This window comes from Colletes latitarsis, chromosome 11 (genome assembly GCF_051014445.1).
Source record: "Colletes latitarsis isolate SP2378_abdomen chromosome 11, iyColLati1, whole genome shotgun sequence".
Taxonomy (NCBI): domain Eukaryota; kingdom Metazoa; phylum Arthropoda; class Insecta; order Hymenoptera; family Colletidae; genus Colletes; species Colletes latitarsis.
The window spans coordinates 23,765,396-23,782,012 of record NC_135144.1 but is presented as its reverse complement, the minus strand read 5'-3'; the positions used below and the strand labels follow the sequence as shown (position 1 = coordinate 23,782,012).

Here is a 16,617-nt window from a genome sequence, read left to right as displayed (position 1 = left end):
GGTCGACGATCGGGAATAACGGGACTTAACGAGCTCCGCTCGAACCGCCTCGAACGCGGCGGGTCGCTCGAACCGCCAGCTCCGAGGATCTTTGACCCCGGTCACTGGCGCTAAGAGGATTTGCTTTCGCAGATAATCGCGATCGCGATCTACGACAGAAACGAGCCACGTTCTCATTTAACTAAAAAATTCAAGCAACAGACCGACGACTCGGTTATTAGTTTAGACAAAATTTTAATTTAAAAATTACGATAGAACAAATGGGACTCCGTTACCAGATAAGTCTTTGAATTCGAATTAGAGAACGAAGAGTAATTTGTACAGTAAAAAGGTTGAATTTTTTAAAATTTATTCTTTACATGAATAATTGTTCATCTACGGATTCGTGCTCCATTTAGGTCCTTGTATGAATTTTGCATATCCTTTTTTTCAGGATTTCAGGATCCTGTAGATTCTTTTTATTTCAAAAGTGAAAAGTGTACACTCAAACGTGACATTAGTGCAACGAATATACTATCACTATAAAGTCTAAGAAAATATCATATTATTCCCAAGTTATTAGTCGTTCCTAATGTTGCGTTTCATAAATAACGACTTTTTAATTTCAATTAAATTGCTGTGGGATTCCATAGACTTCAATTAATTGCGGTTCTAATGGTACTGCAAGATACGTATCTCCTATCTATAATCCACAACCGATGAAACAGGATTATTAAAATGTTTTATATAATAAAGCAATAAGTAAAAATTAAGTAAAACTTAATAATAACCCTATAACCATTCTTTTAGAAACTAAAAGTAGTGAAAATTTCTACTCTTCCATTGTCTTCGTATAGAAAAATAATTTGTCCATGTTCCTCGTTACTATTCAGTGTTAAATAACTAAAATTAAAGAAAGATTCGATATAAATAAATCCTATAACAAAACTGTTTTACTCCCCCATTTCGTAGTCAGGGCTTAGCGTTAATGTCTCGTCGATCGATTCTATACATCGAACCAATCCAAGTTACCTTGTACGCGAACAAATTGATATTATTTCGCGACAGTTTGCGGCGAAGCTTTCCGACCTCGCAAAAGTTCTTCTCGAATTACGGTATTGGGGTCGGTACAATGTCCAAGTAGGAATTTTAATAGCAGCGACGCGTAATTGGGCGATTGCAAGAAATTGCATCATTCGTTCTCGGAATGAGTTCAGTTTAAACAGATTTAATCGGAAGCACTTTGAAGGCACAGCGACGAAGTGCTTCGGAAACAGTGGCATTCCGCGTTGCTCGTTTCAGTCTTCGCGCGACGTTCTCGATCGCGGGTGATAATCGTCGCTCGAAGTCGACCGATGGATCTGAAATCGTCCGAGAATTCGGACCATTCGCCGCGAAATCGCAGAACCATGAAGATCCTGCTGACGATAGCCTGCCTGGTCGCGGTCGTCGCGACTTTAGAGGTACCGTTTCGCACTTAATCCAGAAAATATCGCTGTCCTTCCGCGTTTCGATCCGTTAGGTCGACATCGTTAACGAAATCGCCGCGAGATCGTCGGGTTGTGAATATTCTCCCCCCGGGGGAACGAAAATAATTCAAGAAATCGAACGTCGAAGACAGATATCGATGGATATAAATAATGTGTATAAGGGAAGTGCAACAAATTTACAGCGTTGAATTCGATTAAAATTAGAATTTATTGAAATGGATATTTGTATAAGACAAGGAGAAAGAATCAAAGTATAGATCGAGTACGCGATGTGTTTATAAAGTCCACAACGTAAGGTTTCTCTCGTGCACATGTATAACTGCAGCATAGGTTCTGTCCTCCATCGTGTGTATAAGATTGCATCATTTTTTATTGAAATTATAGATAAAATAAATGTGTATAGTTATTGAATTACAGGGATCTATTTAATTTGATAAAATAATAACTTTTTTTCCGTCGAAAAATTTCACACATTCTCGAATTTTTTTCTAGAAAGTGGGTAGGATTTCGGGGGTATGTATATTCACCAAAAATGCTTGCAATTGACCCCTGCAACTAAAAATAATTTTTCCAAGACGATTCGAAAGTCTTTTTTTTCACCCAAAACTTTCAGCACTTACTCGAATTTTTTTCTCGAAAGTGGGTAGGATTTCGGGGGTATGTGTATTCACCAAAAATGATTGTAATTGACCCCCGCAACCGAAAATAATTTTTTCAGAACGTTTTGAAATTTTTGAATTTAATTGTTAATAACTTTTTAACGAAGCCTCCATCAACAAATTGGTATTCTTGATTTTCGTCTTATTTTGACCTCTAGAATCCTCTATTAAAATTTTTCCCAGGGATGGCCGAACATCCTGTATATTTAGCTTTTAATCAATTTATACCTAACACTAATAAAAATTCTTTCAGAATGATAGTCTTCAAGTCACCGAACAGGTATATTTCGACGTGATGATAGACGATCATCCGGTTGGTCGAATCGTGGTAGGTTTGTTCGGTGACGTTGCTCCCAAAACCGTGAAAAATTTCGTAACTTTGGCTACCACTGGCGTGGCCGGGAAAACGTACAAAGGTAGCAGGTTCCACCGGGTGATCAGGAAGTTTATGATTCAAGGTAATCGAACGTGCTAACGTGCCCGAAACTCGCTACAACGACCTCTGATTCGTACAGGTGGAGACGTCGAGAACGGCGACGGCAGTGGATCGATCAGCATCTACGGTAAATATTTCGAGGACGAGAATTTCGACATTGGCCACAACGGGCCCATGTTCGTGAGCATGGCGAACGCCGGGAAGAATACGAACGGCTGCCAATTCTTCATCACGACGATCCCTACGCCGTGGTTGGACGGAAAGCACACGGTATTCGGAAAGGTAAGAGATTCAGAAACGTTTATAGCGTAGAAAAATAATCGGTTATTCCTGTAGATCGTTACTGGCCAGGACGTGGTCTTCAAGATCGAGCAAACGAAGACAGACGCTGACGATATACCGATCAAACCTGTCGTTATTTTCGACTGCGGCACGATCCCTACGACATCGCCCTTTACAGTAGCTGACAACAGTTACAAGTAAATTAAGAATTTTGAGAAAATCGTTCGGTATTCTGGGAGTAGATACTTGAAAGTAACATCCATTCCATTGTATCTTTTATTTTATAGATTTGTTTCCACTTGAAACGCATCTCGTCTTCCGCGATTAGTTGTAATAGACCGGTTCGATGTAGCTCTAAGTGGTATTTTTTTTATTATTAGAATTGTGTAGATACGAGTTGCAAAGAATCAAGCGTTTTTACACTTGTTATGTATAGATAGATCCGTAGAATAGTAGCAGTACGTTCGGTATGTATTTCTATCATAGAAGTGTACATATGATGATATTATGTAAATAAAATATTATCGTATAGTAGGACGTACGAAAGAATATAATAACGAATTGTGGTGTCTCGCTAATTTTACAGTCTCTGGGCATGGGCGAAAGCAACATGCATACCCTTGAGTTTCAGCTTCTCGATACTCGGCTTCTTTCACTATATGATGAAGCAGTTAGACGTGTAATCGTTACAAATTTTTAATTTGTTCGTACGTTATACTTCCAACGTGGGAAATGTTCCGAGGCGCAGATACGGTTGCAGCTCGAAGGAGTATGCTCTATCGATGAGGCAGAATTTATAACACGAAGAATCAACTGTACTACAAGCGACATCTAATACTGTATCGAACGACTACCTATCAAACTATATTTAACAAAAAGTCTACAGCACTATTTTTTAACTATTACATGAAAAAAAGGAATGAATAAAATAGATAACCAAATCTGTTTATAGAAATGAATCCTCGTGTTACTATTAGTATCTAATAGTGTAATATTTGTATTTACCGCAAATGGGTGAATAATCACAATATAACGTACAACGCTATTTAAGAGGACCTTATTTTTCGAGAATGATATTTTCTTTTCGAAACAGTCCCTCCCCCCAAACTGTTTCCTTCGATGAGAATTGATTTGAAAAAATTCAGATTATTAACTATTTGCATAGTTAATTCTGCCTGAGAACAGCTTCTAAATGACAGTGCAGTGCAGCGATCTCTCGACGAATACCGTCTTCGTAGCTACGGCACTGCCAATGACGCAGTAGATCTGCGCGTGCGCGAGTGCTGACGCCACTGACAGGCGTAGAATACCGTCTCGCTGTAAAATAGTCAGCGTCGAGCCGGCATGGGTCGACGATCGGTGATTGAAGTGAGTCGGTGACTCCATTTCGAGCGTGAACCGATGGGTCGCGGTTCTTGGTCGTAATCGCCTCGCAGGCGTTAGCGCGTCGTGTCATTAGGCTAACCAATAATTGACCCGTCGCTGGCAAAGCCGCAATAAATCGTCTACGAACGATTCGGAGATAACGTGTATAGTGTTGTGACGACGACGTTTCGCGCGTGGTGAAGCCGGGTGGCGCATGTTGCTCTCCTCGAGATTCGATCGGCCGAAAGACAGCTGGGAGAGACTCCTCTGCGAGGGATGCTTTGAAACCCAGCCACCGTCGCACTGTTCAAGGTAAACTCCTTTCTTCCGCCGTCTTTCACGCGTAAGACCGGTTCCCAGCAGACGGATTCCTGTCAGCTGACCGTGTCTACTCGAAAACCATGGCAAACGTCATGCACGAACGCTCACCTACGCGCAAACAAAGCGTGACGTTACGTCTGTCGTCCGCTTTCGTATCGCGCGCTGAGCAGTAGAAGCTGAAACGCTGCATGACAGCTGGCTGCTATCAGAGACACTCCCATAGAAGTAATACAGGCGGTTCGATTTTCTCCGATAACATAGATCGAGCGGTAGACGATTGGAAAATGATAGTAATGAAAAATCTAGGAGGTTTATTAGGATTTCTGCTAGAACGTTGTTCGATCGACGTAGAGTACGCGTTTGAAGATACGACGTCGCTACGTGTCTGACGCCCAACGAATCGTATCTAGCGACTTTCTACATCTTCGTTAAGACGAATTAAAATTTCTTGGAGTAAAAGTAGAGGGTTCGTTCTGTTTCGTGCGGCCTACTGCTCCGAAAATCGTATCCGTCACGATCCCCCCGTGACCCAGAAGCTAAAAACGAGCTACGTTCCGTCGGCGTGGAACACGAGTCGATCGTAAAAGTCGTTGACATTTCGCGTGTGTACGATTTCGCGGCGGGAAACAGATGAAACACGTCGGGCAGACGAAACTTCGTTCGTTGATCTGTTTCCTGCGGGTACGGCAGGCGAGAAACAGCGAAAAGCGAAGTTCGATCGATTAATAATTTACGTGGAGATTGATCGTTCGCGGCCAATGAATCATCGCGCGAGCGAACGGGTTTCTTTGTTTTTCACTATTTTTTTCGAACACGCAGAATTCTTACGAAGCGATAGTGCAACGACTATCGCGAACTTAGGAAGCTCGTTTACGTACGCGCCATTCATACGGCGATGACGCAATCGATTGATAATTAACACCTGTTGAGAATTTTGAAATGTTTGGGTTCGTCGAGTGGACGTGACTTCTTGGATGTTTTCTTTTTTTATCAAGAAGTTTAATTCGGAAATGCAAAGATACTAGGAAGTATTTATGTATTTACAGTCGTAGTTTCAGTAATTATATTCCGTATCTTATCGTTAAGAGGAAGTTGCAGTCATTGAACAATCGTGATTACACGTGTTACGAATATTTCTATAATACGTATTTTAAATTGTCGTTTCAACGTGGGAAGTCCAGCTACCTTAAATATTAAAGTATGATTTATACGTATATAATGTTTTGTCTTAGCAAATTTATAGACAATGTTTGATATATTTCACCTTGAAATGTTCGACAATAATTTGTAGACACAATACTCTGCTGGTGCAACCTATAAATTTTGTCCAGAACATGATATGTACCTACGCGACAATTGTATTATATTTTTCTATTGCACTTTCAAACGTGAATCCACATACTGTAGTAGTTTCATGGCAACGTTGAAACTGCGAGCGATAGATAAGTTACAACGCAGTCTAATATAAATGGCGGTCTAGATAAAGCAACCTTACTCTAATATATAAACACGAGATTGTAACATTGACGAAGATGCCTTTTTAGTAGTCGACTGAATATTTCCAAGTACATTTTATTTTATCATGTTATTCTACAAGTTCTTGCTGATTACTTAAAATACATGTAATCGCTAGCATGAGAAATACTTCATCTGACGTATAAGTAATTTGTAGTTTATTCGTTATGATTTGTATTCAGTTTATTTACTAATAATAATTAAATTTATCGTGTGAAAAGATTTTTGTAACACAAGCTCGAACGAAGACTCCAATGAAAAATTATTATTTTATGTTTTTGATTTTTCAAACCACAAATGTACACTCGTATAAAGGGTATAATCGTCCTGTGAATCGATCGTTCATTAAATCGTCAAAAACGTAAGTTTCAGCCGCCATAAAAGCGTAATGAGTTCCGTGCACTCTTTTAATCAACCCCCCCGATTAGTCGCGTGTGGCACGCATCTACGCAGAAGTGCACGCAACGTGTAAACATTTTTTGCAAATTACCACTCGTAAAATTTAATAGAATATAACGTGAGGGAATCAAAGCACGAACGCCCTTTAAAGAGATAGAAGTAATTATTCCAGGAAGACCTTGCGCGTGTAATCGCGTTACGAGCTTTTAATATCACGTTCCAACAAGGAAAAAGAATTTCATGTAACAAGCAATCACTTAAATAATCGTGATATTAGTGTAATGTCTTATTAATCGTTTGGTTCCTAGAATTCTTCGTGTCGTAATTGTACTTAGCTTTTATTTAGTACTATTCCTAGCGACTTTTTATCAGTCGGTTAACGAAGGTTAAATGATAAATCCAAGGGTGGCCAGTAGGCTACAATGGATAGCATGTCTGCCACGGTATATAAAATCAATCACACGGCAGGTAGCCATGAACGTTCATTCAGTAACGATTCCGTCTACCGTGTGTAATTGTGTCCATAACATTTTCTATACCGGTTGAAGCGATTGAGCTTTCAGAACGGAGACTATAATTATCGAGATTCCACAATGCTTCTGTCATCGACATCGATTCAGAGTAAACTAACGAATACTAATCATGCGCGGAGAGCAAGTTCCTCACAGTCGTTCATTGTACGTAGCTTGCATTCACCTTCTGATGAAGTTAAAGCGCAGTAGAGAGACGTTAGGAATATAAATTAAAAAAATTCACGCATAACATGGTTGGTACGGCCAGATTTCGAATTAAAACAACAGCGAAAGTGATAAACAGAAACTTGTAACTTATTGTCAACTTGCCAACTGGTGGTCGATAACGTTGTGATTCATCTTCGAAACTGTACGAAACTGCGCGCGAGTTTTGTAGCATAATAGTACATAGGGTGTTCGACCACTCCTGGGAAAATTTTTAATGGGAGATTCTAAATACTAGATTCTAGATTCATTAATACGCATTGTTTGCATTTTGAAACGTTAAAATCGTCCAAACTTGATAAGCATACGTTATCGTACTCGTATGTGCTTGTTAGCACTGCATTAAAGATACCAAGTTAATAAATAAACTGTTCTTAATGTGTATTTTGTAGTTCTTTTTAGTGCTTCTAATGTGGTCAGTATATTTTTTTTCATGGGGCACCTAAGGAATTTAATAATTATTTCTTTGAAAGTTAAGATCTAAAGTAAACAAATTTGCAGCCATAAAATCGGTGTGCCAATATTGTCCAGCATCGTAATATCCTTGAAGTGTTGAAGTTTCTCAAGGTTTTGGGGATCCTAAAATGAATCCTACTTTTGATCGCGTGTCTTTTGGCACCGTTCTTATGATATGTGATTCTATAGGCATATACACCAGTCTTATCGATCGTACACGTTGGTGTCAATCTGTTGTTTATCAAAAGGTGATATTACTCCACCTTTTCCGTAGTCAAGAAAACCTCGATAAGACGATGCTCGGAGGACACATGAAACTTTAATGGATTACGTGAAAAACGCACCCTCGTACGAATCGCCGACTGTCTTTCTTTTGGAAGCTTTTTCGCTCGTAGTAAGAAACGTGTTTCTCTCATTATTGTTTCAACCTTTATCATTCGATCGATGGAGAATGACATGTGGAGAATAAAATAACACGCTCTTGAGAATTACGTTGACGTTTTGACCCACTGGACGGTTATTTTTATCGCAATAATAAACGTGTAATCATTCTTCTGCGTCTACCTGTAAGCAATACTATAGAAAATAATCTTTTCACGATCCTGTTACGGAGCTATTAAATTGTTAAACTGTACCTTTGATCTAGGTCGAGCAATAAGACAAAGTACACAGTAAGCATAAGCGATACAATCTTGTTCACACATTCGTCGACTAGGAAGTGTCGAGACGGAAACATGCATATCATAAGTCTAAGAGAGTAGATAAAGTAATAATGTAACAGATGTCATAATTGAAACTGGATAGGTGTGTTGCAAAAGGAATGTGTCATTTTCCATGCTTTTTTCTCCGAAATAAAAAGTAATCCATACTGTGTCTGACATAATTAATTTTCAGTTCGTTTGTGAACAATGTGATACACTTTTAGAACGAATATCGTACGACAAATTAAGATAGAATCTCCGATCTATTAGAAATTACGCACTCGATAATAATAAGTTTTTGAAGCATTATTTCTACACACTTTCGACCCTTCTAGATATTTATTTATAGCTAAAGCGAGATCTGTTATATGGAACCTGACTGATGAGCCCAATTAGTAGATCTGGGACGAAACACGAAAGTGGTTGAAAGAGCGTTCAAATTAGCACGAAACGCTTCAAAAAGTACAAAATTCTGTTTAATGATATGTCTAGATAGTCATTCGTCATTCGTGGCGTTATTTTGTCGTTATATCGAACTATAATGGAGAACCGTGTTCTGGAAACAGGGAAGGCGCACCTTTCGCAGCACGAGTACTGTTCCATCCCCTCTGTCATGTAATTGCTCGATAATTAGGCTGGGCGCGCCACTTTTTATCGAAACGCTCGCCAATCGAAAGCTCCTCTTTTCTCAGAATCGCTCTGTCAAACGATGTCAAGCTTTTTCGTTCTTCAATCATCGATCGCCAGTAAGCGTGCAGGGGTTTGGTTTATGAAATATAGGTGTATGATATTGATACATCATGGTTGAAACGCCTTAAATACCGTATTTAACCGATTGCGTGTACAAGATTTATTTTCTCGCGTTTACTGACTCTGTATATAATTATTAGACAGACTCGAAAATTTACAGAATTCACTTAATGTGCAAAACTATAAGAAATACGTGAGATACGAATTATTGTATTTAGGGGCTGAGACAACCCTCTACAAAGCTCCTGAATTAACCGCGACTGAATGAGCATAAAATGATAGAATATAGGAATTGTTGGAATATATTTGCGTGCTAAGTTATTGACCGATACACGATAGTGGTTTCGAAACACTTGTCTATATTATTCCAAATGCGCTGAAGTCATCGCCAATCGGCTTGTGCATCTAACCGCATTCTACACGCTGGAAGACGAAGCACATACCTTTGTGGTAACGTGGACAAGTTTTTCTAAAGCTAGTATACTTGTTTCGTCGTATTCATGACGCAAAAAATGACCATAGTATCAGGTCACGCGGAAAATTCTTTCATTTTTTACGAGAGTATAATAAAGTAACTGACCTATGCACTTTTATTCATCGAACTATTTATATATACATTCAACAAAACTGAAGACTCCAGAAAGTTTCTTATTTAAGTCATTACATTTGATGTATTATAATGGTGTATGTAAATTTTTAGCTGTACATTTCTAAACGAGAAATACACAGAACTTCCTGCGGGGTATCAGGTGTTTAATAGCGAACGAAGGTACTTTCAAGTAATATTATTCAGAAAATTTACTTTATCTAGGCACATGTGTTTGTACTGCGTTAAGTGGCAGGAAAGGACGTTGTCTCGCAGAGTGCAAGCTTTTGGTAGTCGTCCAAACTGAGCAACGAATAACGATTACCGTTGTCACGGATCGAAATACCGATACTCATCGTAGAATCTTATACGGAAGCAGGAAATGTGCACAGATGGTGTGTCGTCACATCCGACGTGCATTCGTGATATGTTTGAATACCATTAACGCTCGACACGAACAGAACGAGCCAGACTAGCGACTTTACGCGACGAAGTAATAGTACTATAATATTTTTTAATCGCTCGAACAATCGTATAAAAGACTTCCATTTTCCAAATGCAATTAACTCTCGAGATGATCCTATTTTTATCTAATGTTTTCAAAGCTTCGTAGTCGTTGAACTATAAATTGTATGAAAACTATAAGAGTGCATTATTATAAAATTTAGTCTTGTCACTCGAAGGCTAATTCGAAAATATTGTTGGTGAAACATATCTGATGCTAGTGTCGATTGGGAAAACGTCGCTTTTTAAGATCTCGACAGGAGCGACCGGAAGTAAATTACAACTTTGATGGGCGGTAAAATTGAAAGGGGTCAGGTTGGTAGTAAAACCTTTGGGCGAATCTAAGAACACCAATGGTACGTCTCTTCGCAAAACGAGGTTAAAGGTATCCGACTGCGGCAGTGCCGTATCGATTTTGGTAAAGCTGACATTGTCGCTGGAAAATCTCAAGATGTTGACAACGCCAACGGTTGATCAGTTTCACGAGCGTAAATTGTTTCTTTTTCTCTGTTTCAGGGTGAAAGGTCATCTAAGGAAATCGAGGCATGCCGAAGTATTGGCTGAACGTAGCCCTTCTCAGGGTCGTCCTTCCAGTTGTCCTGGCAGGATGTAAGTAGCAAATTGATTCCTAAATACGCGTAAAGTAGAATGTCGATTAATTGAAAAGTTGACCTTAGAAAAGTCTATTATCCAACAGAGTGACTGTCAAAAAATACAGGGTGTGTCGATTTAGTTTTTAAAATCAATTTCCTTTGAATGTGTCCGATACAGTAGCTAGATAAATCATTAATAATTATTAAAATATACATTTTCGATAGTGTTAAAATTATCTCGCCTAAACTTTCTTTCATTTCTGTTTTCCTCGAATAAATCTCGTTCAGTAAATGTTTTCGTTTTAATTAAAAAGCAACACTGACTTTCCAAAATTTAGAAACATTCATAATAATTCGTACATTATTTTTAGAATGTAAGATAACTTCGAATCGAGAACAATGCTCGTGTAGGTAACAATTTGCTCGCACACTGTAGCCATGTGTATTAGTACGATATCGTAACTGTGGCCGATAACATAAATCATCCTGTTCTCTAAATGTTTAACCTTTCTAGTGTTATCCTTAGACGATCGATTATGCAAACATTCGTTTATCGGAAATGTTGCGTCCACTAATTATGTCTGGTAATCATCGCCCTACTCTACTTCAGATTTCACTAGTACTCGAGGTAACGCTGTTCGTAATAATTAGAGCATTGAAATGGGGTTCTGGAAAGTATCGACGATACAAAAATTTTTACAAGTACATTTATTGAGTGAATTTTTATTTTTAATCTTGATAAAAGCATCAAGTATATAGAAATTAAAGGCAAAACTCGGTACGAGTTTATACCATTCAACGTTTGGACCTTTCATGTAGTTTTTCTTCAGAATGTAAGAACACAATACTGAAAGAAGCACGGATGGATTCGCACAATACTTCTGAGGATAATACAAATGTATTTGTATATAGTACAATCTACGTTATACGAACGTTCAACTATCCAAGCATTCTATTATTCAAACGTTCTGTCATTCAAACAGAGTCGTTATCGAACATGTCCTTATAGTGTGTTCTCCTTATTAAAATATTCTTCCATAATGGTAGAAATTAAATATTACGAGAATTTATTCGTGTATAAAATTGAATTCGATGTACTTTCGATGTTAATATCATGCTGGAGAATATCTCGATGACATCACTCTATTAAAATAGTCATTGTTTATGAACAACTAACGACCACGACTCGTACATGCACATGTACGCATCTTGTTGAAGGCGAGTAAATCGTGTGAAACTGGAAAGACGATATAGGTTCCAAGGTAGAAACCAAGAATAGATGAATAATCAGTTATGAAGTCGAGAAATTCGAGGTTGTTCCTGTGTCTTGAATATTTTTCGTATTTATTTAAGCGTATCACCAAGGACGTACAGCGTTGTGAATAATTTTAAATTCAAACATTCTTTCTACAATGTTTTCAAGAAATAGTTGATCGTGTCAAGATATGTTTATAGTTGGATAGTAAAAGCTTTTCCTCATGAGCAGCTCTGCTTAACGTTACAAAAACAAAACTAATGGAACTGTGAATATTTTTTAACTCAGCTGCTTATTCATTGTTACGTAACTCGGTGACTGAGTATGATAAACATACGTTTTCCCAAGAGTTGTGATTCATTCTTTTGCTTCACGTTGTTAAAAAGTAACAAATTAAATCTATCTATCGACGAATTTGTTAAATTGGAGAGCTAGCAGTTGTATTACCGTGGAAACTTTAATACTGTCGTTAATTATCAGTGTGTTATCAGCGAGCCACATATGCTAGATCAACGATGCGTCACCCTATGTCGCAAATTGTGATTTAGCTTTCTTTCCACTCATTTTTTCGACTATAAAAGATATCTTCTTTAAAACTAACATAACGGCAAGGCAAACAGAATCAATCTTAATTACCGACTTAAAGTATATTCACTGTTCGACTCATAACTTTAGATCATTCGTAACGCAACGGTAACAATTATGCAAACATTAACTTTGTATGTAATCAGAAACATTATCTAAAAAAAATATAGTCGGATTCAGTATTGCAATTTTATTCTTTCACATTAGTTATTCACTTGAGATATGAGTTTTTAATTACTCTTGAATTTAATGCTCTTACGTTACAGTGATTACAATTGCATTAAAAATGATCCCAAATTAGATTTTAACGATGTAATCTTAAAAATAAAGGAGTAGGAAAAATTCTAGAAACCGACGAATGACGTAAGTCGAAGTTTTTGCATGAAACGAAAAATTAGCGTTTTTAGTCAGCGTACATATATAAATTTGAGAAAGTGGCTCAGGATTCCACGGTGACAGTGTCGAGACGCGTTTAGGATCGGTTTACTAGCGTCGTCTATAATTAGGCGTGCACCGTCTCTTGAATTGCGCCTTTATTGTAAATTTTCAGCGAACGTTCGCCCGTTGCATACCCAAAACACGAAATATTTATCATCGAAAACGTTGCCACGAAATGTCGGGAATAAAAGAAAATTTGAATTTATTCAAGTAGACTTTTTCTCATTTTTCGGAGCAATTTCGAGTGTCTGCTTTGATCTTCTGACCCAAATTATCCGGAATAAAAAGAAGCATTACGACTCTAGCGCTGAACGTCGTCGTTATCGTTATCGCGCGAATCATCGTCTCGCATAAGCCGAACAGAGTAATTAGTCCGCAGTTTCTATCATTAACTGCATAATGTTAATAAACATCGCGTGCAACATTTTTCATACGACGCGTATACAAAAACAAATATCTAACATTACGAGGATTTCTATATGTTCCAGGCGAGAAGATCTTTTTACGTTTTCTTAATGTTTAAGATTTCTAAAGTACACATTCAAAAAGAGTAAATAGACATGGTATATAAATAATATTAAAGTCTCGATCTTAAATATCGTTCGTGTTTCGATTTCAAACACCAAGAAGACTAAAATATCTAATATTCGACAGGACACTTACTACATATTTTTGCACAGCTGTCGTAGCTAACAAACTTGTCTTGACTTATTACTAATTATCGTAAAGAATAAAGTAGAAAGTTCCTTTTTTATTTAAGGTTACGTCTTTCAAAGAATTGAAAAAAATGCTTCTTTAATTACAATATGGAGGATATTCTGAGCGCTGAAAGCGCAGCGCAGCAAAATACTGGTATAATTGAATAATCGAATAATTTGCAACGGTGCTGGAACACGGAAAATGCTTGCTTGAGTTTCCTTGGCAGCCGGTCAAACTTTTCGTTCGTGTATACGAGGGAGAAAATAGTAAGCAGAACGCATTCTGTGAATAGAAAGTACCCCGTGTAAATTGGACGGAAATGGAGCGAATTCCGAATACAATTTCAATGGAAATTTTCGTTCAGACTAGACGAGAGTTTATCAAAATCAGAAACACGATAAGAAATGTGTCGTCCACGAAGAGAGTCATTAATGGATTAATCGAGTTTAACATTTTCCAACGGTACGAAAGCAATTAACATACCGTTGCCCGGTACTGTTTCCATCTAATTACGCGCACATGTGTTTTCTTTATCACCTACGATTCATGCATATTAAACAGGATCTTAAAGGAGTTTAAATATCTTTCCAATCGAAACGATAAAACGTAATAAACGCTCACGACGTTCACGAGTAGGATTTGTTGAAACTTTTCGTGAAATCCGAGGGTCTGAAATGTCAAATCTCGTAGAGTCTTATCACTGAACTCTCTAGGTTGGATCTGACATTTCAACGAGTTAGAAATTGTCGTTCCTTCCCTCTGTCTGTCTTCGTATCGCCAGAATGAGCTGTATTTCCACATCGCGACGAATATCGTTTGGAAAAGGTCACGAAACGATTAGTTTTTTTATGTTCTAATATATTGCTAACCGCATAATGAAATAAAAAATTGTGTGATAATAATATTGAGAGAGAAAGAAAAACAAAAATAGATAAATATTACTTCGATAATGTCGTGCAAAAGATTAATAACAAATATTTTATTTTAAATTAATTTTATAAGAACTAAAGCGCGGTACTGTTTCGGGCTAAATTCTGATTTTAACCTCTTACGCCCCGTGTTGTTTGTTATCGCGTTCTAGAATGCCTCGCTGAAAAAAAATTACGTTGCAAATTTCGAGCCTCCAATTAAATTTCTAAGCGACCCAATTAAACGGTCTGAACTACGCCGAGACGCTCTTGCTCGAAAATAAATTGTAAATGAATGAGATAAAAATGTTGGTTTTTTTTTTATTAAAACAGGTACAATATGGCGACCTGTCGGACTGTCCCTTGTTTACTTGGGTCTGATGCTGTACTCGCCACACGTGCCCATACCGAATGCGAAAACAATGCTTGGTCACACGGGCCTCTACCTGAAGACTTGCATCGGCCTATCTTTCCTCACAGCCATCAGTCAATTCACTTTTCACCTAGTTTTACTGGCGCTGCCTACTTACGGCCACTTCCTTCTGAACTGTACGTAAACAATTTCTTCGAGAAAGAAAGAAACGTAATTTTTTAAGTTTTAGGTCAAGATAAATGTCACCGTCGATGGTCTCGTTGCTTCTGTCGACCAATTATTTCTCTTCTTTCAAATAGTATCGCGTGTGTTTCTTTGTGCGTCGTTAAATAACACTTGTTCTTGTTCGATAATGAATCATTTATCTTGCAACTCGAACGCCATGCACTATGCTGATGTAGGAACAAAGTGAACTGACTGCTCGAGGCCACTTTCTTCATTGTAAATTATGCCTGCCAATACTCTTTTATAAGATCGAGCGATGGATATACGTTTCGAACGGTCAATTCATTTTGTTTCAAACGTAAATACGCGAGTCTTGACAATTTTCCAGCGCATTCTTTATGACGCTTTCGGTTTTATCAAGCATTATATAACGTTATAATTATTTATTAAGAAAATTACAACAGACAGTTGTATAAAATAAAATGGCTAATACGACTGAACCGATTTAATTGTTTGTAGGTCAGTTTTTGGAAGTGCTCTTCAGGCACATAGGTTTTGTACGGCTAGATAACGCGTCAGTCTGGTCGATCTTCTTCTGGCTGACGCCAGAGTTAGTTGTTTTACCCGTTACCGTCGCCGTCTATTTCATATGTCGTTTCTTAACACAAAAACCCATGAACAACGTGGAGGAAGATGCATCCCTGCATCGAGGGACCGTCGCGTCCAAGAAAACCGACGACAGAACCGCAAAGGTAGATTCGTCATCGTTAATAATTTTTATGACAAAATTTCAATTCCTGTTACGAGTTAAATCTTTAAGGGTAGTTTTCGCTAATTTAAACAAAAATTGAATAGACACAGTCATCTAGCGTTCTTTGCAAACTAATTATTTTTTTGATAATTACACAACAGTCCTAACATACATACTAACTCGAATTTTCGCGTCCAGATAATTAACTTCCTAGGACGCATCGGAACCTACGTAGTTATGGCGTCACTCTGTGTCACTGCGTCCTTGAAACCATCCGTAGAAGGTGGTATCTATTTCCTCGTCTTCCTGGGAGCCGCTACGTGGTGGGCGTGCAACAAGGAACTTCGAAAGGGCTTCGCTGTGCTCTGCAAGATCGTGATGGTCGTCGTGATCCTTCATATCCTGATTCTGCTTACTTATCAAAATCAGCTGCCTCAAGAGCTGATACCCTTAAACAGCACCTGGCAACGTTACTTCGCCTTGACTGCTATTTACCACACGAACTGCACCGATCCCAGGGACGTGGAGTACACGCAAGACGCCGATTGGTTGATTTACGGCTACTGCTTGAGACTATTTTGGCTCTACTATGTTTTGGCGTTGCAGTCGCAGTTCCTGAGCAAAAAGCCGGTGAGTTTATCGTTCGCATTCGTCTCGTTCGTTGACTGTG

General features: G+C 38.2%; 2 protein-coding genes across 11 annotated transcripts in view; both read left to right on the top strand.

Annotated features, from left to right (window-relative positions):
- Positions 1–1,252: 1,252 nt before the first annotated feature.
- Positions 1,253–3,885, top strand: LOC143347563 (peptidyl-prolyl cis-trans isomerase B). Of its 2 annotated transcripts, none has more exons than XM_076776828.1 (5): positions 1,253–1,442; positions 2,382–2,586; positions 2,644–2,846; positions 2,901–3,043; positions 3,433–3,885. In XM_076776828.1, the coding sequence occupies exons 1-5, from the start codon at positions 1,335–1,337 to the stop codon at positions 3,527–3,529; spliced, it is 756 nt and encodes a 251-aa protein (XP_076632943.1). In that variant the 5' UTR covers positions 1,253–1,334; the 3' UTR covers positions 3,530–3,885. The 2 variants fall into 2 exon arrangements, with proteins under 2 accessions (XP_076632943.1, XP_076632944.1); XM_076776829.1 differs by lacking the exon at positions 3,433–3,885 and adding an exon at positions 3,134–3,413.
- A 300-nt stretch (positions 3,886–4,185) lies between these two features.
- The window catches only part of Piezo (piezo type mechanosensitive ion channel component), a 28,271-nt gene continuing 15,839 nt past the window's right edge, over positions 4,186–16,617 (top strand). For all 9 annotated transcript variants that reach the window (XM_076778556.1, XM_076778555.1, XM_076778554.1 and 6 more), the window contains exons 1-5: positions 4,186–4,523; positions 10,697–10,789; positions 14,992–15,207; positions 15,716–15,948; positions 16,146–16,577. In XM_076778556.1, coding sequence (XP_076634671.1) covers positions 10,726–10,789; positions 14,992–15,207; positions 15,716–15,948; positions 16,146–16,577 — 945 coding nt within the window. In that variant the 5' untranslated portion in view covers positions 4,186–4,523; positions 10,697–10,725. The remainder of the gene's footprint in view (positions 4,524–10,696; positions 10,790–14,991; positions 15,208–15,715; positions 15,949–16,145; positions 16,578–16,617) is intronic.